This window comes from Lissotriton helveticus, chromosome 2_1, assembly GCF_964261635.1.
Source record: "Lissotriton helveticus chromosome 2_1, aLisHel1.1, whole genome shotgun sequence".
In the NCBI taxonomy this organism is placed as follows: Eukaryota; Metazoa; Chordata; class Amphibia; order Caudata; family Salamandridae; genus Lissotriton; species Lissotriton helveticus.
The window spans coordinates 412,859,131-412,883,817 of NC_136059.1; the positions used below are offsets into that span (position 1 = coordinate 412,859,131).

At 39.1% G+C, this 24,687-nt stretch overlaps 1 protein-coding gene across 2 annotated transcripts in view; it reads right to left on the reverse strand.

Annotated features, from left to right (window-relative positions):
• The window catches only part of HCN1 (hyperpolarization activated cyclic nucleotide gated potassium channel 1), a 1,081,228-nt gene that overhangs the window by 77,632 nt on the left and 978,909 nt on the right, over nt 1-24,687 (reverse strand). Inside the window, exons 8-9 of one of the 2 annotated variants that reach the window (XM_078675049.1) lie at nt 9,063-9,104; nt 4,236-4,266 (exon numbers count right to left, since the gene is read on the reverse strand). The exons of the other annotated variant lie outside the window; for it this stretch is intronic. Of the exons in view, the coding sequence (XP_078531175.1) occupies nt 4,236-4,266; nt 9,063-9,104 (73 nt within the window). The remainder of the gene's footprint in view (nt 1-4,235; nt 4,267-9,062; nt 9,105-24,687) is intronic. 2 annotated transcript variants of the gene reach the window in all.

Here is a 24,687-nt window from a genome sequence, read left to right on the forward strand (position 1 = left end):
TTAGATTTGTAAAATAATTCTGAGTTTCTAAAGCGCCTGGTTACACTTGCCAGTGTGTCCCCGCCCTATCAAAGGACTGAGCAGCACCCTGAGCAGATGCAGTATATGCATTTAAATTACTTTACAGTACTGCTAAATACCATACACATAGTCTCAACATTAATTGAGGTTTATAGAGGCATGGAGCTGTTAAGATATTTGATATAATTGGTGTATTTGTACACCTATAATTTATCAAAATATTTTTTTCAGTAGAGTTTCTGTAGTGTAAAACTTATATTTCATACGTCTGTTGGTACAAGCAGCTAGAGTGGAGATTTTTAATTGTAGATTGGAAAGTGAGAGGCTACATAAAAATACATTTAATTCAAATCATCTTCAATAATATCACCTACTTCTTAGCCCTTGTGGGCTAATATATGTGTCTCATCATGAAAGGTCGAGAGCACTTGAATAATTCTTAAAAAAACGTATCTTGCCACAGTCTGTTTAAGTCTACACTGAGGTGCCCATACTGCTGTCACTTAAAAAGTGCTACAGGGGGTGCTAAAACAGCTTTCGTTAAGATTGAGGTGCCGTGTATTCACTAAAGGGAGCTGCAATGCTATGACATGCCTTAGTTTGGAACATTTTAACTCAGAGTCCAGATTTAAAACATAAAATAAACTTTTAAAATGATACCTTTGCTAATGCTAAATCAGCACTTGTGATATGTTTACACTGAAGGAGGCAACATGCACAAGAATGTCTCATGCTTAGGACACAGAAAGTTGTATTATGTGGTGTGGTGACATTAAAAATAGAAAAAATGTTATGACCTCAGAAAACATGATAGGGCCTTACTATATAATTAAATCTAAGCTCTTTGTAAAATGTTTATGCAGTCCCATTTGTAGACATTTTCAGAGCCTATAATGAAGACAAAAACATATATTTTATAGTCAGATATTTTCTACCAAAGCAGTGTCTTACAATGTATCCTTCTTAAGGCTAACTGATTAACTTGAGTGTTTCTAGAAAATGCACCTTTTAGGCATGCTCAAAGCAGATATTTTCACTTTGTATCTATTAAGACTGTGTGGCATGTGACACAAGTACTCAGTTTGGGAATGTGTGTAAGCTGGCACTAAAATAGTAGTGGCAACTTTCATTTCAGCCAAGGTCAGTGCAGAAGATACACCTACGGTGTGGAAATTAAATGTTGTTTTTGGAAGTCAGATACAGAAAAAAATATATATGTGTGCCAGGAGCAACACTGTGTTCTGTCTGATCTGTCATTTACATGCACCGCAGTGACACATGGCAAGGAAAAATGCCTTTGCATTGTTAAAAAATACAATTCATAAGTCACCGCTAAAGTGTGCCTTCTAAGGCCATGGAGCAGGGTGCTGATATGTGAAGATAGGGCACACTACATATTGGGGGTTGTGAGCTCTCACACTAAAATATAAAAGACATTTAACTGTGTAAGCTTTGGTAGGTTTTCTCATGGATTGCTCTAGATGGAATTACAGATTAAGGAAATGCTAGATAAGTACTTCAAAGTTATTGCCTACTTGATTTTAAAAATCTGATTTAGTAAGGTATCAGAATATTGCTAACTTAAGTGAAAGTTATTTTAAAAAGGTACTTCAGGCTGTCTGAGCCAGAACTGGCCTAAAACCAATTCTGCACAACATCACATCTCTAGGAGATAGAATAACATTTTTTAACTGGTAATGTTAACTCAGACAACAATTGCTGCCACTGAGTGCAGAAAGAACAAATGGGAGCATACAGGAATAGCTGATAGCACAATGGGCAGTTTTAACACTGACCCTTTTGACTTGGAGATGCCAGGGAGGTCTCTCCTATCCATACACATGAACCTTCTAAACAGCTAGGCTGTAGTTACAGTGGAGGAGAAGACCAGATCTGACTCTTTCAGCTGGGTGGACAACTCATCTGAATATGGGAGTGGCCAAGGAACTAAAGACAGGCCGGCCCCATGGCAATATGCCACCACATTGAACCAGCTACTCCTGGGAAATCTTACAGTACTGCAATGAGGAAGTGCTGAAAAATAAGGAGGGGGACTGTAAGAAAATACTTAGGATTGAGTGGAAGCATTTCTGCAAACACTGGCTCGTGTGTTCAATACGTATGGCACCTCAACCAGCACTTCACTGAATATTCCTATACCTCGGAAGACTCCACATGTATAAGAGCTACCTGATGGAAGAACACTCCTGACTCTTGCAGGAAGAAAAGCACTCTCTTAAAGTATCCTACTGGCACCATGAAACTAGAACTGCTCTCCAGGGGTCTGCACTTCAAGCGGCAAGTAGTTGGCCTACTGTTTGTCTTTTTTCAGGGAAAAGAAATGTAGAGGAATTCCTAACTCTGGCAGGGTCAGGAAGCTTAGTTCAATAATGCATCGGCTTCAGAAAGATATGTTTAATGTTGTGGTCATGGGATTAAATATTCTGGGTCCACTAGGCATTTCATTCTTCTGAGATCAATAAAGTTGGTACCATTGTGTTAGGTAACAATAAACAGCTGTTAATCAGTGCCACAATGCACTTTATATATACACGTGTTGTGCTGACTTTAAGAGGGTCCATCTGACCACAGAGGACTGGACCCTGCAGGAGATATGGCTAGAGAATTTGGTGTCCAAATGCCTGCCCTGAGGACGTAGGGTTTGTATGACTGACAACAAGGCACTTTCCCAGTAGTAGGGTATTAGGTGTGAAGAGAATATCTTTGACCAGGATGTCTTCATTGGTGTAGTCAACATCGTCTCCATCACTGTTGGCCTGAAGTTGAACCTAGGTCCCAGTCAACAGTGAACTGTTTTTTTTCAATTTCACATTTCGTTTTCAAGGTGACATTTGCTTTAACATGTCATACCGTTCTATTTTTGGCTTCCCACAACCCATTTTATTGATCATGGTATTTTTTTATTTAATAGTTTTTTCTTTTTTTCTAGATTGGTTTGGGACTTGTATTGTCTTGTGTTCTTTGCAATTTTTGGTTTGGTACTGCTTGATCTTAGCATATACTTCTCTGGAAATTGCCTGCTGCTTGTGCCACAGCTATCAGAGGTTGAGCAGAGATTCTATCAGAACTGTGTTTTCACCTAAACAATGTGGATCCATTAAGTTGATGGGGTGTAGTACCTTTAAAATTAAAGCCCTAATCCTGCCAGTATCTATATTTAAAGGTACAAATATTGAAAATGTCCTAATTGTCTTTGTTACAGGATATTTTAACCTGTCCGTAATACAGTCTAATTTTTGGGTGGGTTTACAATTGTTCAAAACTGTTCTCCTACGATTTATTTCTGCTTTCTGGGGTTTTAGACAGCAATGTGGAGTTTCCTTCCGTGTGTGCATTTGGAAACACTCTACTAAAACATCAAAGCCTTAGATTGCTTTTGAGTATGGCTGATCCTTTGTGTGTCTTAAATTCTACTGTTAGTGTAAGCCCCTCAACCCATGGACACTTGCTACTCTTTAGTTTCTCACAAACATTCTCTTTATTATCATGTGTGTGTATTTAATCCCTTTAAAGTTAGTTGATATCTTTTAGGTAAAGAAGCACCATACTGTAAATTGTACTGCAGTGTAAATTGTTAAAGTAGAGACGTAGCATGTGTGCTGTGGATGATAAGGCACAGGTGTAACTCATGTTCAGCAAATGCTTTGCTCTTTGGAATTAAGTATCTGGTCTTTAACTTAAAATACACAAGCAAATATCAAAAACCTACATCCCCGCTGATCCAACATCTTAGAGCAGTTCTCCAACTTAATAAATAAACATTGGAATAGGATGTGAAGAATTGTGCATGGATAGATATAATTAGCTGGGGCTATATTCAAAGTGAGAGGTATGAAGTGAGTTATGAGTTTCAGTCAAACTGCTGATAACCATAAAGCAGTGGCTTGTAAAGTTTGTTGTGCTTTACATATGGATAATCAGGATACTTGCTTTCTGTCATTGACTTCGTTCATTTTTTCATGTTTCCATTCTATCATCACAAATGAACGTGATTGTCTGGTATACCATTGTTCTGTTTATATTTTCTCTAAATGCTTTCTATAATATTCAGTATTGAATACTACAACTGGCAGTAAGCAGACATAATGGCATCAGGAGGGAAACTTTATGAATTGTGCTTATGTAACACAGCAATAACAAGAAAAACTAATGCTTTTGGCTATTGCAAAGCTCAGAGGAAGACAAAAACAAACCTGCATTTCTTTTCCGACTGCTGTCTGAAGCCTGAATGCAAATTGCAATAAAAAATAAAAGTTATGAAATTGAACATATTTTAAAAGTTTTTTTTAAAAATCTGTAGTGCAGAAAACACAATTGACTTTGTAGTGCTGTATATTCAGCAACAATAGATAGTAAAACTCCTGTTGGGAGTTCAATATATTTGGGGTGGAATCAAAATGTTTAATATTTTTAAAAAAAATTGATTACTTGGTCAATAGGGTTCATTCCAATCAGCATATATACCTATGCTATCAGAACAGCCAAATGCCAACATAAAATGATTGTTTGGAATGAAGCATGGATCTTGTGTCACTGTCCACCTACTCCTCAAAACAGCCATGGTATCAGTATCTACAATCCCTCTGAAGGTAGTATTCATTTGGCCCAGTACATCCTCTTTTTCTATAAATTCATATTCCATTGATCCACATATTTAGTTAAAGTAAACAACATATTCTTTCATTTCTTCACATGCATCAAACGCACCATGCAGCCCTCAAGCCATAAATATATATTGCACTATATATTTCTTTGCATTCTTCTATTAATTTAACTGCAATGTTGATTTTAAAAACTTTAAAATATGAAGACAATTTTGAAGACAGGCTGATATTTGATGTATATATTTATATAATAAACATACACCACCCAGAGCTCTCTCGGCCCCAACATAAAAACTACCCAATGTACTCCAGCAGTGAGCGACCAGGACCGAAGGATGTGTCAAAACACTCCCTAATTATAAGATGAGTGTTGAAGGACTTTCTACCTAATCGATGGGTCTGTGTTAATCTAAGGGAACTCATTTCACATTTTAGGAACCGAATTTCAGAAGGATCTCTCTCAACACTGTGCAGTCTTTATTTTGGGAGTTTGGAGGAGAGGTTGGCACGAACATGTTAAAAACCTGTGTGGACAGGAGTGCATTAGGCAGTCAATGATCTCCATGAGGAAATTAATTTTGGGACATTTTATGCATCATGCACAGTATCTTGAAAATGGTCCTGAGAGTCACAAAACTGTCCTATTACACACTATAAATGTGCTGGAGCCTGGTCATTAGGTCATGGGTTTAAACTAAACACAAAGAGTTGCAATAATGCAATCTAAACATAATACAGGCAGAAATAAAAGCAGCATGAGAATCCTGCAGATGGAAATGAAATATTTTCTTACGTTTTTATCTTCAGTTATCTTAAACAACTGGCCACCACTGCAGACACACGATGGTCAAAGGTCAGACTGTAATCAATGGTCACTCCCAGGATTGGATCGTATACAGATAGTCAACTGGCATTAGCCTGTCCCCAAAATAAAAAGCTCTACCTTACTGGCACCCAGATTTAATAAGTTGTACCCATCCATTGTTAAAGTCCTGCTAAGCAGTCATGGAGAGTCATAGAAGAGGTAAGTGCTGATTAATTAAAGCAGACCACAATCAGAATGTTGCCAGTATTAGAATGGGCATGAAAGCCATTAATGATTGCTTATAAAGATTGAATAACATAGGAGAGAGAAACAAGCCCTGTGGCACTTCACACATAATCAGGGCACATGGCAAATTAAATGTGGCATATCTTCGAGACTGAACACTAATAGAGAACACTCATATAATATTTACAGTTTACGTATAGACGAATGAATTATTAAAACGGCTAATCAAATGAGTCTCAGTGCCTCTCTCCCATTTTAGATACACATTCTTGGAATACTCATAACTAACTATTACACAACTTACTTGTGCTAAAAAAAAATGGAAATCTTGTAAGGTGACTCGTTCAATTTCTTTAATAACTGTGCTAGAATTAGTCTTTAGCAACTTAATACATTTGAAAATATTAGCTGAAGGTCTAAATTTGTCTGATATGTGAGACCCTTCAGGCATCCACAAGGTACATTAGATTGTGGAGCAAGATAAAAATGAGTTTACTGTGAGCTGATTCTTTCTCCTAAACAAGAAAGATTTCAACCTATTGCAGATTAATCACAGAAGGCATATTAGGACTACCCCAATGAACAAATCTACATTTAATTTTAAGAAAGATTTACTATTATTCAATAGTCCTCAGGCCAAACTTTGATTGTCTGCAAGAATTTCTCCAAAAGAGAATAACAAATCAGAGTCAACACTGGGGCCAAACCTGGAGTCCATAATTCAGACTCAGAAAAACTTAAGCCTGCTAGAAGGAGAGCTTTCTGTAGGATCCAGGATGCATCACATTTCTCAAACTTTCTTTATGATATAGCTACAGCCACTGTAGCATTGATTATATATCAGCAACAAAGACTTTAAAATGTACACAGATAGCCCACATAGTCCTCTTAAAACAGGGACACGAAATGCATTGGCAACATCTATTGTTATTAGAAAGAAAATTAGGTTTGCATTTATGAACACAAAACTGAGGTACTCTTAATAGGTCATGGTAGGAGCAGCATATTACTGTTGACTTATCCTTGAACTGGTAAAATACTTCAACCTTGGCACAAAACAAAATTGATTGGATGTAGTTCTTAATCTAGATCACCCCTCCTTCCTCAAGCCAAATCACTGGATAAATACACCTATTACCAATTACCAGTGTTTCAAAGTTATGTTCCTCTCTTACAAAGCAGCCTTTGTGTGTGATAGGGCCTCCCCCTAATCATGGTCTGACTGAGCTACTACATTCTACAATATACTCTAAAAAGGCCTCTGCATCATGGAATATCCACTAGGCCCATGGCTACCAAGTAATCCGACATTGTGCAACAGACCTAGACCAGTTAATCAAAAGAACTATGATTAACCATACCTCACAACCCTGAATCCTAATCATATTTTGATTACATCCAACCTTATTGATTGTGGATATTCTTCTCTATTTCTTTTCTTTTTCTTTTCATATTTCAATGCAAATGCCATAACCTGACTGAAGAGAAATTAAATTAAAAATTGCACTGAGTGCAACACTAGGCGATTAGACTACATTTCAAGGTTAAACAACATGCAAAGTCCTCACTAGAAGTAGCTACTTGTGAAATATAGAATACAGTTCAAAAACCCATTCCACAGTGATAAATGTATTGAGCAACAATGCATTTTAGAAGTTACCTGTTTCCCACAATGACAAATATGTCAATTTAATTTACACCATACCTGTTTGGAAAGCCAATTGCAAGCAGTTAAAATTGTGGCACAAGCACCACACAACCACATGGACTTTCAAGAAACTTCTACAATAAAACTTGCAGCAGCTAAACCTATGACAGCCAATATTCCACAATAATCAGTGCTTGAGGCATGCATGATTGGATGTTTATGTATGATGAGGGTTTGGGGCTATTCAGTCCCTCATCTCTTAATGCATGATTGGATGGCCTAGTTCTTTCTGTTCTCCTTGCTCACCTAATTGTTATGAGTTAAGCTAATCTTTTCTTAATAGAGTAGCCACATGGTGAAATGTTTGGTACTTACAAAATAACAAGAATAAACATGTTTGAATTTGGATGCCTGGAGAAAAGAAACTATGGCAAAATAAAATTAAAAAATGTGTTGTATCAAGTTAGAAAAAATTTAAAATAAATATATAACCATAAATGTTTGCACTGAACAAAAAGTATATATTTGTAGAAATTATGTAAGACAAAACTTTTCTCCCAATGAAACAATCAGGATTTTATGATTCTGAATAAAGATGTGTAAAATGATGTGCTGGACATCTATAAACACTGTTGAATATTCTCGATGTCCCTTTGATGTATGAATGGCATGGATATGTGAATGTTGAAAATGTGGTGAGATGTATTGTTTGGCATTTTCTGTTACTTTTTTAATCCTTGTACATAAATGTACATGGTGAATCTGCACTTCAGAAGTCACAAGCATAACCACATTTGTGTTACCTTCAAAGGGTACATTTGTACATTTAGTATGTGCCCTTTCAAGTTATACACTAGAATCAACATTTTGATAACATGTGCAATGAATGTGTTAAAAGTGGTACGTGCACTTTTGCAAATGATGCATCTCTGTATACATCCCTTGAATTGAACCAATCTAAATTTAAACTCTTGTGCATATTTACAGGGATTCTACGATTCATTGAACATTTTGAGGGCAATGTTCTTATTTTACACATCTTTATCTCATGACTTGTCCAGAACACCTCTTAAACAGAAGAAATGTCAAATAGCTGCTGGGAATTTAGAATTAAAAATACAATTGTTTGAAAGATCAGGATAAGAAAGGCATATGCTTGTTAATTTCTTCTTAGTCGTATTTGTTCTGTAAAAAATCAGCATGGTGATACTAAAAAGAGGAATAGTAAATATTAAGCAACAGTTCAATGCATGCTACGAGAATGAATGGGTTAGGTATTTCCAGTTGTGAAAGCAGCAGAAAAGTGTAACATGCAATATAATTGGATTAGAAATTGGTGATGCAAGGCAAATCTAATTCAGTATTTACATATGTTTTTCAGTTTACTTGGCTAAATTGTCTTTACTCTTGAGTGTAACTTTTTTTAGAAAATTGCTAGTGTATAGGATGCCTGAATGGAGAGCTTTTTCATAATTTTAAATTGTACTTTAAAATCAGACTCAAAATTTCTATGTAGTCACATAATGCCAAATTTATCTTTGCAAATAACAATTGTGGACGATGTCATATTTATGTGTATTCTTTAACCAAGCTCTCACTTTGTCAGGCTTAGAGCTTACTATAACCACTTTGTGTCAAAAGGTACTTAGAGCCACACAAAAGGGTGTATTTTCCAAATTAAATTTGCCTTTTAAGTATCTCTTCTGGTGTGTCTGACCTGCTTTTCCCAGAGGATGTCTACGGATGGGAAAACTGAGACCTGCAGGTAGTAGATCAGTCCCAGATTATTAACAGAGCAAGGTTTTGGATGAGAAACAATTCTTTACAATTTGTATGCAGACAAAATAAGAGAAATAGTTGTGTCAACTGTGATGGGCAGATATTAAGAAAATATTAACTATGACCATTGTTAGCCTAACAGTAAAATAGTCTGAATTGAAATCCACTATCTATAATCTTGTCCCAATCAACCTCATTTTGAACATCTGGAAATCCTGATTGATAAATGCCAGGTACCTCTACTTTGGATCTCTTTTTACCATTTTGTTTTCTAACAGTCACTTTTTTCTAAATTACAGAAGACGTTGTAATGTGGGATCTAGAGAGTAGGCTAAAAACATTTGCTTTGTATCTCTTTTTTATTGAATATAGTTTATTCATTTTGCATAGAAAGTCACAGCACAGTTTCCATATGTACCATTTTTTTGCTGTGCTCTTCTGCTGATACAAACTTCAAAAAATATGTATTGCTGTCAGACTAATTAACTAAAAGCTTTGTGTCAAGGCACAAATGGAGTAAACATATTTTACCATATATTGCCTGATTTGTAGCATTTTGTATCATTATAATGAATATATCAATTACACATGTACATACATAACAGCATTTTAAAACCTTTTAGCAGACTGAGTGAGGAGAAATGTACAATTCCCTTTTATTTAAAAGTTTAGCATTCTAAGAAATTATAGTGTTGCTATTTGCTCCATGTCTCGTAGTCATTAAGGGGCATATTTACGAGTTCTGGCGGATCTCTGCATATCAGCAGAGATGCGCCAGAACAAATGCGTCACGCAAAAATACCCTTGCGTCACAGCAGATGCGCCGCATTTACAATGCGGTGCGCCGTGGCACAAGGGTAGGCAGATGCGTGATGCATCTCGTGACGTAAGGGCGGCGCATCGCTGGAGTCGCGTCGCAAGCGCGACGCAACTCCAGCAATGCTTAGGGCCGCCCAATACTTAACATGCTGCGTCAGTTCTTACGCCTGCTTCAAGCAGGCGTAAGGAATTGACGTAGCAGCGTCGCGGAAGTGCCTGCGTGAAATCTTGTAGATTTCACGCAGGCACTTTTGCGAGGCGCACAGGCGCCAGAACGCCCAACCTGCGTGGGAACGCCCCCATTGTGGCGCTGGGCTTTATAACGTGACACATCTCCCTAGATGCGTCACGTTGTAAATGCCTCGGAGGGATGCGCCACGTTTACGCCGCTGTTGCGTCACGCAAGGCTGCGTAAACGTGGCGCTAGGGGCTTGTAAATATGCCCCAAAGTATTCCTCCAGGGTCATGGTCATGGAAAATTGTATACATTTTAATATGGATCAAACAATGTGTTTGTTCCTTTTGCTATCATACAAGCCATAAAAATGATCTACTTTACAACACCTTTTTCCTCAGTTATAAACTTTGTTTAAAATGCCCCCAGAACATCTGTAGCCCTTGCTTAAATGTCACATTTTATCATAAACTGTGCAGAGCCACCCATGTGTAAATATCACATTAAACCAAAACCCATACTATGGTTTGTTTCTATAGCAAGGGCTCCTTCTATAATGCCACATGCTCTTCATCTGTTCTTAGAGAGGCATATTGTGAACATGTAATAATTTGGTTTACATAGGGTATCTGCTGCTTACAAAAGGAAGTGCTCCAGTTTAGCCCAATGAAAGAGGTGCTAAAGAAGAAAGCCAATTTGTAGTACAATAAGGGATGAAAATATGGAATATCTCAAGTGTTCCACATTTTGCAATAATTCTGGTGAGAACAGTGAAAGGCAACAATATGTTTCTGATGCTCAGTTACCTCCCACATGTGGCATGTCTTTAAATATCGATTTCCACTGAGATTGATGGTCCTGGCAATTTCTCAAAGTTGTTCTGACGTTCAATGTCATAGAGATAGGTAATGTACTGAGTAAAGTGGTATGACAGCACCAGTGCCTGTTGCACAAGCCAAATCAGATGGTTCCTATGAAGTGGAATTTAATTAGGGCATTCTATGACTGTGCCTATTCTCATTGCTAACATTACCTCCCACCACACAAATGAGTTTGTAATTTTATCTGCTTACCACACTAAATCCCTGGGTTAAAACCAAGGATGACCCCTACATACGACAAGGTAAGCAACAACGTTTGGGTGTGACCTGGTGGTAGTGTCAAACAACAACAAGAATCTGATACATTTGTTTTTACTTTCATGTAGCGCACCCAAATGCAAGCTAAAATTTTGGCTAGAGATCTGAAATTCCTTCCACCTAAATCAGCTCTCTTTCTTTGCCATGCCCTCCACTGCACAGTTGCAGTTCTCCTGATGTTTTGCAAACCTTCAACGTGAAGGAAGCAGCAAATGGCAAGTGAGAATCTGCTGTGCCTGCAGCGGTCTCTCTTGTGCTTACTGAAATATGACTCCTGAGGTCTATGAATGACTAGCTATGCTATGCATGCCTCTATACATTAGTAATGCTGCCATGAACATAGTAACTACAAACAGTATTCCCTGAGATTATAACTGTGCAGAATGAAAATTGTTGTTAAAGCTGTTTCTTCATTCTTCAGGTTTGCATTTCATAACAGTAGGTTACAAAAATAATTTAGTATTGTCATCAGCAGTTACTCCAAAGAGAACACACAAAAACATCTTAGTGTAGGCATTTTAGGGAGTCAAAGTCAGCATGCCTCAAGGCTTGAATGTGTAAACCTTATTTGTAGGTCCATGGATTTATAGAGTAAGGATTTGGTGGACAAGCTGGGTTTAATAGTTTCCCTAAGGTCCAGTATATGCCCAGTAGGTGAACTAAGTGCATGAACGGAGAATGTTATAGGCAAGCTTCATTAAATCTCAATGATGGCATAGCTTGTTGGCTATGATACTCTAAATAATGAAAGCATTACGAAGGCTTATCCACCAGGGAATAAAAGATAGTGATAAATATGTTGTGACCGGTTTCACTGGAAAACCTGTTCTACAAATAAATGGTTTGGACAGATGTGGCAATATCAAGCATTTGCAGAATTAGTGGATACACTACTTCTACATTAGCTATCTGAAGGTATATTTATTGAGTATAGGGATGTAATATTCTGCTTGGAACATTATCAACAGGATCCAGAAAGGAACAGACTCTTTTCCTGGTGTGTATTAGGTATATTCTTAGAATCGATTAATTCAGTCTTCAGTGCCACTTTTCATGTCTTCCTTTGCAAGGAAGTTAAATGTTCATTCTTTCGCTTCATAGACCAAAGTGGTTGAAATAATATTTTAACCATACAACCTGAAAACATAGATATCCCATACCATTATTGGAAAATTATTTGGTTATGGACAGAAAGAGGATTTCTTCAAAATGTTAGATGCCCCAAAGGCCTGTGATATTTTGCAAAGACCAATACATAGATTGTGCTTTGCTCAACATTTTAACACCTACAAACAAATATACTGCTTTTTGCTTTATTTAATTGACAGTGACAAGCAAGTACTAACATAGGGCTGAGTGGCCAAGTTTACTACATATTAGGAGTCCAGATACGTCTGTGACTGAAAGTTGCTATTCTAAATCTCCTTCACTCTTGAGTAGATGTGCATAAGCAGTTAGGAACTGTGAGGAGGTGTAGGGTGAGTCAAATGTAAATGAATAGTTTACATTATAAATAGAATGAAGTATTCAATCCACAATAGAGTACTAATACAAAACAGTGGTAAAACAAGGTCCCCTTGTTATGAACACAGTATACTTTTCAAGATATATACATAATTCTGAACATTAGCTCAATCCTAAAACATTAAAAGAAAACGCAACAACAACAACAAAGCAAATTTTACAACACTAGAATGATCCAACAATGTTCAATAATGTTAATGAATAGTTAATTACCATAACTTAGGCAATCACAACACTGTAAAATTGAGGATTTGCAATCCACTCTGCATAACAGAGATACTCTGTAACATGTTCTCTTTATTATTCATAATCCTTCTTCTGCAAAACACCACAAACATTTTGAAATGGATAAAGCATGATGACAGCCAACAAGCCAACAAGAAGACATGGTTTAACAACCTGCAAAATGAAGGGATGGAGTTTGAGAAAGTGGTAAAAAAGTGCCCTTGTGGCGTGACCAACTCCAATTTTCGGAATGATGCAGCTGTTTTTCGACTCTGTACTGTGGTTTTAAAAGTGGATCATGTACAAATTCAGGGGCATATCTACAAGGGTATTACACCACTGAAAGGTTACTTTTACCAAAGTTCTGGTGGTGCAATACCCTGGATCATATTTACAAAGTGCGGTTAAGCCACTTTTGTGGCTTAATGCCACTTTGTAATTATTGTACCCTTTAATGCAGGCATCTGTGTGAAAGAGATGTAAAATGGGTGTTGCTGTGGGCATTCCACCGCAACACCCATTGCTTTTGGATGCTGCCCTAGATTTACAAGGATGTGTAAATCTGAGGGAGAGCCAAAAACTAATGCCATGCAAAAGCAGGCATTAGAATTGCACAACAAGGAGAAATACTAATATTCCTTATAATTTTTGATTTTTCTAAGTGTGCTGCATTCTGCAGCACACATAGAAAGAGCAAAATTCCATAATTGATTGTTTATGTGCACATAAACAATCAGTGAATAATGGCGATTTGCTACTTTTATGTGTGCTGCATTCTGGTATAGTTCCAGGACTTTTAGGAAAAGGCATTGCAATTCAGCTGTTGAAAAAGACCAATCTTGATCCTCTCCTAACTTCTAGTTATCACCCTTTTACTTGACACCTCCTCGCACCTTCTAAGCTTTTGAAAGCAAAGGTGGCAAAACGATTATATGCAGAAATCTCATTCTAGAGGATTCCCATGTAGGATTCTGTCCTTTTCAAAGCACAGAATTAGCCCTTTTTGAAGTTGTTGATATTCTTTGTCAGGCAGCAGATGAGAACGCTCCTTGTGTTCTAATTCTTTTTGATCTCTATGATGTATTTTACACCATTGATCATGCCCTTTTTTATAAAACAACTATAGACACAGAGGGGCCGAGTACGATGTTGGTTAAAAAGCGCCTTAAAGCTAGTCGAAAGCTTTCCGACAGAGGTCAGAGGCTTTCTGACCGACATGGTCGGTTTGCAGTCCGACCACCCGATAATGATGTTAGTGTTCAAAACGTAAACCGACCAGTCATTATGACTTGGTTCCGACCGGTTTTAGGAGTCTTCCAGACAGTCAGAACTGCACCTTAATACCCTATGGATTACGATGTTGATTTCCCACATACTTTCGTGCTGGCCTTTTCGACATGAAAAGGCTGTCGAAAGCAACATTGGGGGCCCCTAGCAGGTCCCCCTTGCCCTTGCGATCTACGGTTGGTGGTCAAGGGAAAGCCTCAGACCGCAGTCAGAAAGCTTCTGACAAGCGGTCGGAGGCTTTCTGACCAACATCATAATCGGCCCCAAAGTATTGATGGCTCTATACTGAATTGGTTACATCTCTTATTCAGGCGTTTTTGGCCAAAGTTTATATTCCTCAAAACATTTGTCCTGCAGGGTACCTCAAGGTTCCTCTGTGTCACCTCATCTATTCGATATTATCAGCTACAATAGTCCAATTTTCTTGCCTAAAACTTTAAACCCATGCTGATGACTTTAAGCTTCTACTCAAACTCAGTTCCAATGCTATGGATTCTTCATATGGACAAAAAAGGCATACTACTGCCCATGTTTGGATGAGCCAGCCCTGGTAAACATTCAACATGGGCAAAACCGAGATTCTTATCTCTGGAGCTAGCAATCTGATATGGCAACCTCCTTACTTGCCAGAAACAAAGGGCACATGTCTTCCACTCTTCAAACGGAAGAAGAGTTTTGGAGTCAAAACTAATGCACTTTTGCAATTGGACTGGCAAATATTGACATTAGTACCAACATACACTTCTTGCTCTCCTTGTGCACCACTCTGATTCATGCTCTGTTCCTGTTTTGACCTGAAGCCTGCAAGGTCATCCCGCCATCCCACTACCCAGTTACTGTCAGCCACATCTCCTCCGCCCTAGGTACTCAGGGAAATAGGGTAGCTATTTCAAAGAATATCGCGTCCGCCACAGATCTCCTTGTGGCAGTGGAGAATCTAAATTTTGACGTCATCGGATTATTCCAGACAGCAGGAGACAGCAGTCTATCATCAGCAGGGCATCAATTGTGGATCAGTAAGATGGAACCCTGCACTGGGTTAAGGCCAACTACCACCGGGGCTAGTGTATTCCCCCCCGTTAAATACTTCTCCCATAGACTTAGAGGCTATAAAGGCAACCCAGGGGAAACAAGGGTGAAACAGGGTAACCAAGACAATAAAGGTGTGTGCGTGCTGTTTATGTTATCTGGCTCTGAAAGGCAGCAATGTTACTACTTTTTCTTTGCACTGCACTACTCTGATGTTCTCTCTGGGGACTCTCAGCCTAGACATTGTTGGATCATAGCCAAAGCCTCAGTGTTCAAAGCCCCACCATTTAGCCAACAAGTTTTTCAATCACCGTGGCAGGCTCGTCACTGGCTAGGCGCAGACTAGTGGCAAATATAACACGAGGAGAGAAAGGCCGCGGTCTCACTTTCAGCCTTGCCTATTTCCCTCTGTGCTCCTTGTGCAGCCCTTGCCTGTGCTGTACTGCTACTGTTACTGCTCAGTCTGGTCTTGTCTTGCTCATCCCCATTGCACAGCTTCTTCATCAGTATGGCGCAAAGGTGACTCTTATTTCGGCCACTTTATCTAAATTGAGCAGTTTGGCAAGCATCAACAGCATTACATCCCCATCAACCATCAACAGCTTGCAGCTTGCAGCACATCTAAAAATGAATGTTCACCCGAAGTTCACTATTATAGCTAAACAATAGGAGCACTGAAAGAAAATGGAAATCAGGTGCCAAAAAGTGTTGGAAAAATCTGACCCTCGACTGTGGTGATATTGAACAAGAGACCATGGTAAACTACCTTCTTCCAGGACACTGATCAATCCAAGGTGACAACTGGCCTAGACATAGCCAATAAAAATATTTAAAATGTAAGATAGCAAAGGTGAATCCTAAACTTAACTTAGGTCTCCCAACTCCACGAACAACAAAATTAGTTACATTTGCTCACTATATGTCAGTAGATGACAGGATATTACCAGCGGGCAAAATAGCTGAGTCTTGAGACCTGCAAAGAGACTCTTTTTCTTTACCTTATTTAACGCCTCAGAAAACGTAATTTAATAAATTTTTGCGGTTTTTAGTGCAGTAGCAGGTTGTGGAATTATATGGTGGGAAGAAATGTAATTATAATATACTATTGATTATTTTGTATTTAATATTATTGATAATAGTTATGCTAATTGTGCTATTACATTTTTGGAATGTACATTTTATGTGTGAGTTGTGGGGATTATCAGGGGGAAGGGTGGAAAGTAATTTAGTTTTAATTAATTAATAATTAGTTGTGAATTAATATTAATTAATTCATTGATAATTAATTTTAGGTGAGGATTGTGGGGTTTATAGCGATAAAGTGTGGGGAGTAAATGGATGCTGGGAAGTGTAGTGTTATTAAACTACAGGGCGCATTGCAGCCTGCAAACAAAACATCAAGTGGTTACTACTCTAACCTGTTTTCACCCGTGAGCAAGGCATGAGATAAAATGATATGATATATATATATATATATATATATATATATATATATATATATATATATATATATATATATATTATGAATTAAAATTATTAGTTTCATAATTGTTTTTAAGTAGATTTTTGTAAATATACATTAATTATTATATATGTGTGTTTACATTTTTTCAATTAAGTTTATTTGCTAAACTTGGTCACATATTTATTACATCTCTATTTTTAAATTATTGTTACTATTTCATATTTATTATTTTAATGTATATATAACAATATTTTTTCTCTGGTATTTTTGTACATACTATTATACTATTATATGTATAGGATGACTTTGGGCCTGATTACTTGCCTGGCGCCAGACTCATGGTGGCGCAGCAGTGGCATTCGTTTCCTGGAGGTGATGCAGGAGCTCCAGAACGCAATATCATGAGCGGGGACTGGCTCAGTCTCGCTCAGCATATTACAAGATATTGGACCGCCAGCCTTTTCATGGCAGAGAAAATACTGGTAGTGCAGGAAAAATGGGAGCCCTACAGGGCCCCCATGGTCACCTCGCCATGGGGATCCATTCAGTGGGTCACAACATGTGCCTCCCTGTCTGTACCACCACAAAGTCCCAGCACGGCATGGACTTTCATGTCCAAGCCGTACTGGAACTTTTTTGCTGTTCCAAATTGTGGTGCCTGTTTTCCAGGTACCACCATGGGAATAGCAAAGAACTGTCGATCGTATTATGAGTTGCACATTTGCAACTTGTAATACGGTTGCCGGTGCTTGCGCAGCTTTGGCGCAGTGGAGGCTGCATTGCTCTGTCACCGCTGAGCCAAAGTTGTAATCAGGCCCTTAATATTTTACATCACCATTTTGGTCTAGATATTTTGGCATGGGGATATCTTGAGGGTAGATATTTTGTCAGTGAACTGACTATCAGACCTCTAGGTCTCTACAACAGGAGCTAGCAGAGGAAGGTAGTGGACTTGAAGAGAGGAAGCCGTAATCCAGGTTAACAACTGGTGCAAATTCTGAAATCATAAATTAGAAGAACCAGAGGAGTCATATTATGCACCTACTACACCTACTGCTGCAGATCAAACAGGTAAAGGAAAGGAGCTGTTGGTTAGGAGGGCAAGGGAGGGATTATAAGATAGTTGTATTCAGACCCACGGATACTGATGTGGTATGGTGACTCAGTCCCTACATGCTGATGTACTATGGTCCCAAGCATAGTTCTGTTCCTGAGCAGAATCCCTTCAAAAGGCAACACAATCATATGGCTCGAATGCTCCTAGGGGGTCACAATTATTATCAAGGACAAATAAACAATATTAAATGCAATAAAAAACAAGTGAAAAAACTTCACAAAAAGTAGGGAGTTGCTTCTGGGCAAAATGTCTTCCCTGTATTCCTTGTATTCACCACAGTAGGGTTGACTTGTGGTCATTTTACTAACTCTACTTCCATTATAAACATGAATTCTATGAATAGTCTAAGTGAGAATGTGACCTCTGCTCCAACTACACAGACTAGGTCTATACAAAGATCTGAGGACCAAGTGCTCCTGATTATCCAATCCAAAAAAGAGACTTGAGCGGGCAGCATCACGAAAATTGAATTTACTAACTAATAACAAAGGTCAATATTCACCTGCAGCCCTATCCGACCAAGAGACAATCCCCTCATCTTTGAAAGCTTCTGAGGCTAACGCAACCCAAAAGTCAGGAAACACTTGAAAACACTGCTGCAAGTTGTCCCAGGCATCACAAAACAGATCACTGGCAAGGTTGTGCATCATCTAAAGTAGTGTAGCCCACCCTACAGGCAGGTTGCAGTAAAACAGATTCGCCAGATAGTAAAATTCAGCCATATCAATTGTGCACCGTCAGTCATCCTACACATGATTCACCATGCAAGAGCAAGGTAGAAAGTGCAACAATTGGTTAAAGGTTGACACCCTTACTTCCCTGTCTGTCTCTGATGCAGAAGTCAGATTCCAATCATTGTCCAATCATGTATACATAGCAGCGTGGCTACTCGAAATTTCCACAGAGCACTAAGCCAAAACAGCATGATCCACATTGCACAGCCATGTTAACACTATCAATGAATATTTTGATTTCGGGACTTGCCCCATAAAACTTCATGCAGGAAAATAAAATAAAACACATTCATGCATATGAATTATAGCAACTATACAGTAAAAAACGCAAAACAGTAAAGTGCATACTTCAAATGGAAAATGTCATTAAATGTCACACTTAGGTGCTTGGTCTCATAATTTTACACAGGAATTCATCTGTAACAGAACAAAAGTCTAGAATAAAAATTACTTCTCATATCATAAGGTTAAAGTGCAGACTTTTGGTAGCAGTGGGCTAGAATAGTGGGTGCACAAAGTTAAGCATTTGGGGCCCGATGTAGGTCGCCAATTACCGGTCGGTAACGGACGATTTTGGCCGTTACCGACCGGTATTTGGGTTTTGCTATGTAGGGGGCTGAAAATGACAGAATCGGTATATTTACCGATTCGGTAAAATTACCGATTCGGTAAATTACTGAATCGGTAAATATACCAATTCTGTCATTCCAAATGTAGGTGGCACAGTTTACAGTGCCACAGGCCCTTAGAAATTCGTTATTTACCATGTAATACTGTTGCATGGTAAATTACGAATTTCTGTGTACATGCACATCTGTGCATGTACACCATTGCAATGTGACACACATACATGCCCTTAGGCATTAGGGCATGTATGTGTGTCACATTGCACGCAAGGTGAAAACTGGGGTGCTACAGGGTGTCAAAGTGACACCCTGTCCCCCTTGGCAATTCAGTATTTTTACCGATTCTGTATTTACAGAATCGGTATTTGCCAGTGATTCCTATGGGCTTCAAGGCCCATAGGAATCAATGGCAAATACTGATTCTGTAATTACAGAATCGGTAAATACCGAATCATACCGATTCGGTATTTTTTACCGAATGAATACCTACATCAGATTTATCGATTCATGAACACCGAATCGGTAAAATTCGGTATTTATGAAGCGGTAAGTCTGATTTACCTACATCTAGCCCAAAGTATCCATTAGGCAAACTGATCTATTGCACCCAGGTGACAGAGAACAGCAATCCCTGCTTCTTCCTATGAAGTCAAACTGCATATACTAAAGGAGGGTTAGGGGTCGATTACGATCTGGTAAAATTCCCGTCCGTACAATTCGCATCCGGAGCAGTTTCTGTACGACTCGTACACACACCGTACGACTCGCCGAGTACGATCCGAACCGGGGTATCAGGACGCAATTCGTACGGTCCACGTCCGGTAAGGGCGATTCGTACAGAAAAGCGCACATTTCCATACACACCGAACGGTGCGTACCCCTCCATGATCGCAGGGGTACGCCCCGTACCCCTGCGATCGTGGGGGGGTATGCACCGTACAACCAGCGGACATGGGGTACGCACCGTACACCCAGTGGACATGGGGTACGCACCTTACACCCAGCGTACATGGGGTACGGTGCGTACACCCCAGGATCCCAGGGTATGGTGCGTACACCCAGTGATCGCAGGGGTACGGGGCATACCCCTGCGATCATGGGGGGTACGCACCGTACCCAGGAGGGGCCGTTCCGTACCTGTTTCGGGGTGAACTCTGCTTTTACGGCTGTTTTCAGCTCCCGTAGAAAAAGGGTCGTACGGTGCGTACATGACACGAATCGTACTTGCCGGTTCGGAAAAAGCAGCCGCGAACTGTACAGATCTCGCGTACAGCGGGTTCCGAGGGAGATTCGTACGGGGATTTCATTCGTACGGTCCCTGTACGATTCGTACGGAGTCCAGCTCCCGGTACGGATCGTACTTCGTCGTACGTATGGGGGACGTTGCAGGGTACGATTTGTACGTGAAAAACGCTCCGAACGGCAATTCGAAGCGCTTTTTACCGGATCGGAATCGACCCCTAAGTGTCCATCTGAAAAATCCAGAGACCGCATTATATTGGCTTACACCTCACACTAGGCATTGTGGCCTTATCCATGCCCTTCTTGGTCTATGATATATATCGGATAGAAGAAAAGTATATGTTCAACATCCTCTATCAAATCTGTGCAAAATATGCAATGAGAAGAATTTGTGACATTGGGCTTCCAATTTGGAGTAAACTTATTAACCAACAACATGTCAAACTGAAATTTAATTTACAGTGTTCAAGCACGGTTAGACATGACTGCATTCAGGTAGGGCTTAACCGAGGGAGCATATTAATTACATTAAACCTCCTATGTGAGTCCCCCACTTTTGGATTCACTATGGTAAGACTGGATCTTGCAGTCCTAAAAAGCTTTTTTTTTACCATAGCCTTAGTGCCTAGATTAGTTGATGTGGGTTCGCTCCAACAAATATTGTTCAAAAACTGTTTAATGTTTTGAAACAAAGGGATTAGGTGCACTTTTCCAGTGTTCATAATTTCTGTTATATCAGACCTGAAATGTAGCAATTCAGGATTAGACCGCAATCTAACTCAATAGAGGAGGGGTCTCAAGGAGGTTAGATCTCTTACTCCTCATAAAAAGAAAAGAATAAGGGAATTAGAAGGCTACTTTGAGGCAAGATAATGAAAGATCTAACTAAGTTATTTTCCCTGTAGGACAACTCAGAAATATTCCCACTTCCCAAACTTCAGCCCCGTACAGAGTTGTGTTTTGTGCCTTTGCACAGTATATCTCTATGACTAGGGAGATATATTTGAGGGTAGTAACTTTGTATCTTTAATAATAGAGGATGCTCTTTCGAATCAATTCGCTCTTCTGTGATTGTGATCTCCATACATGTAAATTGTCTATTCTAACACCCAAATAATGAAAAATTGTAAACACCATTCACTTCCAAGCCTCGAGGTACACAAAATTCATGAAAGTTTCTAAGAAGGTTCTGTAGGCTGATTGGAGTAAAAGAGATCAGCAGGTTATCTTCTGCAAATAACAAATCTGGAACAGGGATTCCTTCTATCTTGGGTGGAATCATGCGTGCAGTTTTATAGATGTTTTATAACTTTATATATGCAAAGAAAGAATAAGGTGGTGGCTAGCACGCATCCTTGATGCACCCCCAGGCTCAACAGGTATGTGGTCCATGAGCTCACCCCCTCTCACCCACCTTACTTGGGCAAAGTTTCTCTTGGGGAGTCTCATCAAAATACCTAGCAGAACTGGAGTGAAACTCATTGTGACAAGGTACAGGAAAGGGATTGCCTAGGGAAAACATCGAAAGCCATTCTTAAATTCACAATGGCCACATACATAAGACTTCTCAAATACTTCCACAATGAGATTAAAATGAAGATAAGATCAATTGGGCTCACCACGGGGCAGATGTCTGCCTGCAGGGGTGCGAAGATTTCAAATTCCACTAACTAATCCAGCAATATATCTAGAACTTGGTAGCAGAACACTTTTTGTAGATTGTGAATAAGACTGATGGGCAGGTAGTTACTGTGAATGTTCTTGTCACATTTCTTAAATATCAGTATGATCTGGGAACCCGCAATGAATTGGGGATGCTCCCCCGTGCCATGTTCCTTTTTGACAATACATTAATATATGGGTAGCACAGGTCAAGTTATGATCAGTTTAAATCCCAAGGAAACTTATCTGGCTTAGGGCTTTCCCTGCTTCCAATGGTTTTATATCCCTGATAGTTTTCACTAAAGTAAGTTGGACTGAATCGTGACTGACTGGTTGATTGATGGTTTTAATTGAAGGGCACTTTAAATTACAGGTTTCTGTAGTAACTGCTGTTAGGATGCCAGATTCTACATTTTCTTGGGACATACTTCTCTCTCAAATGATCCACCCTTGTTGAGACTGTACAAAGAACTCAAGTGGACTGAACATACTTTTATTTCCATGTGCTAGAATATGCCCGAACATTTTGATGTCTTTTTGTCTGTGGACCACAGCAAGAGCATTCCAGCTGGAGTGTATCCAGCCCTGCTTAGAAAAAAAACCTATACATTTATGCGAAGAGCATGCATTCTTTAGTGCTACTTCTTGATTTAAATATTTCAATTACAATTATTTTGACTTTAAAGTAATCATCTTAAAACCAGGGGCAAGACTGGCCGGAAACTGGTTTAGTAATAGCAGATTTCTTTGTACATAAATTCTTTAATGTCCTTAACAGAGGGGCATGTGGGTCAAGTATAGGGATCATATTAGGCAGGCAATGCTCAAAGGGTCTTTATTAAATGTTTTATAAATCTGCAATCAAATTTGGGTTTTACTGTTTAAATGTAGCCATTTCACTGTTCTCAAATTATTCCTGAAGGACATGGCCCTCTCTGATCAATTATATACATTTGTTTTGTTTCAAACAAATTACCTTCTAATAGTAGTTTTAGAGCAGTATGATCACTGTCAACCTTGGGTATAACTTCAAAATCCATCATAGTATGAATAAGTCAGTGTTCAAGATTATATAGTCAATACAACTCTTATAATTCCCTCTGTGTATGTCAGATTTGTATCTCCGATTACAAGCATATAAACTATGGTTGCAGTAAGGAGCAATAGTTGGAGTGCGGATTCATGCCAGGAACATATGGTTTCTGCATCGAGCTTCTGAATTACCTGTGCTTTGTCTTCCATCACTAAGATAGAAGAGACACTGTATAGGGGCCCAAATGTGGCATTAAAGTCTCCTGCGATCAGGAGAGGAGATATCTCAGATATACTGGCAAGATCATTCCTAAGTGTGTTGGAGATTCAATATTTTTATACACTGTTTGGTTATTCACATCGTAGAGGGATACATTATGACCTCTCCTTCCTTTGAGCATCAAACCTAGTATATATGTTTCCAAATGAATGTCTGGACAAGCTTTAGGTATTTTATTTTTCTGGAGTAAATTCCGAAACAAGGTGTGCAGGGTGAATATTATTTTGTATTTGTGACTCTTTGCACAACTCTAGATGGAATTGCATTGATGCTATAGTTTGTGAACCCTGTTGTAAATATGGGTTATAATACCCATGTCTCATACAATAAAGGGATATGAAACTGATCAACAAATGATTCCCATTCTGGTGTTGTAATGTTCCCTTGTAATCCTGCCACATTCCATAATAAAAACTTAATGAGGGGCAGACCTGCTCCCTTTGTAGAAAGTGACTGGTCCTGGTGGGGACGTGTATAGTTCAAAGCAGATTTTCGTGGATCATGGCTGATGGGCTACCACTGTTCCTGGTCTAGGGAACAGGATCTGGGGGAAGGTGTTTTGTGGTCTAGTAGAAAGATGGTCCAGCTTTTGATGATTGGGTGGGAAATGTAAAAAAGGTGTGAGCACCATTACTCTTGTTTCTGACTTTGTTGGTATACAGTCAATTAAACTCTTCAAGGGGAGTATGATCTGGTCTCCTCTGTATGCTTGGCTTTTATGACAGATCATTTTTTGCCAAGCCTAAACTGCTAGAGGAGTCAGGGGAGGCAGTTTTGGCTAGATTCCTAGATGTGTAAATACCTTCTGGAAGTGCGGGTCTGCAGGGGTTGGGAATCTTAGATTCTTTTTAATTGGATTTTAGAGCCAAACAGGCACATGCATCAATATTGCATTTTGTGATTCCTTAATTGCGAAAAATAAGGAATCGCAATTAAGGAATTGCAAAATGCAAAGCATCAAGAAATCGCTAAATAAATTGCCATTTCCTAATATTCCTTAATTGCGACTCGCAAATTGCGAGTCGCAATTAAGGAATACCTCCCCATTCATTCCTATGGGCCTGGACGTCCATAGGAATGAATGGCAAAACATTCTCAATTTGCGAGTAGCAAATTGCGAATCGCAAATTGAGAATGCGATTTCAAGGGTGCAGGGGTGTCCAAAGGACACCCTGTTGCACCCCTGAAATCAATCTGTGCACATATG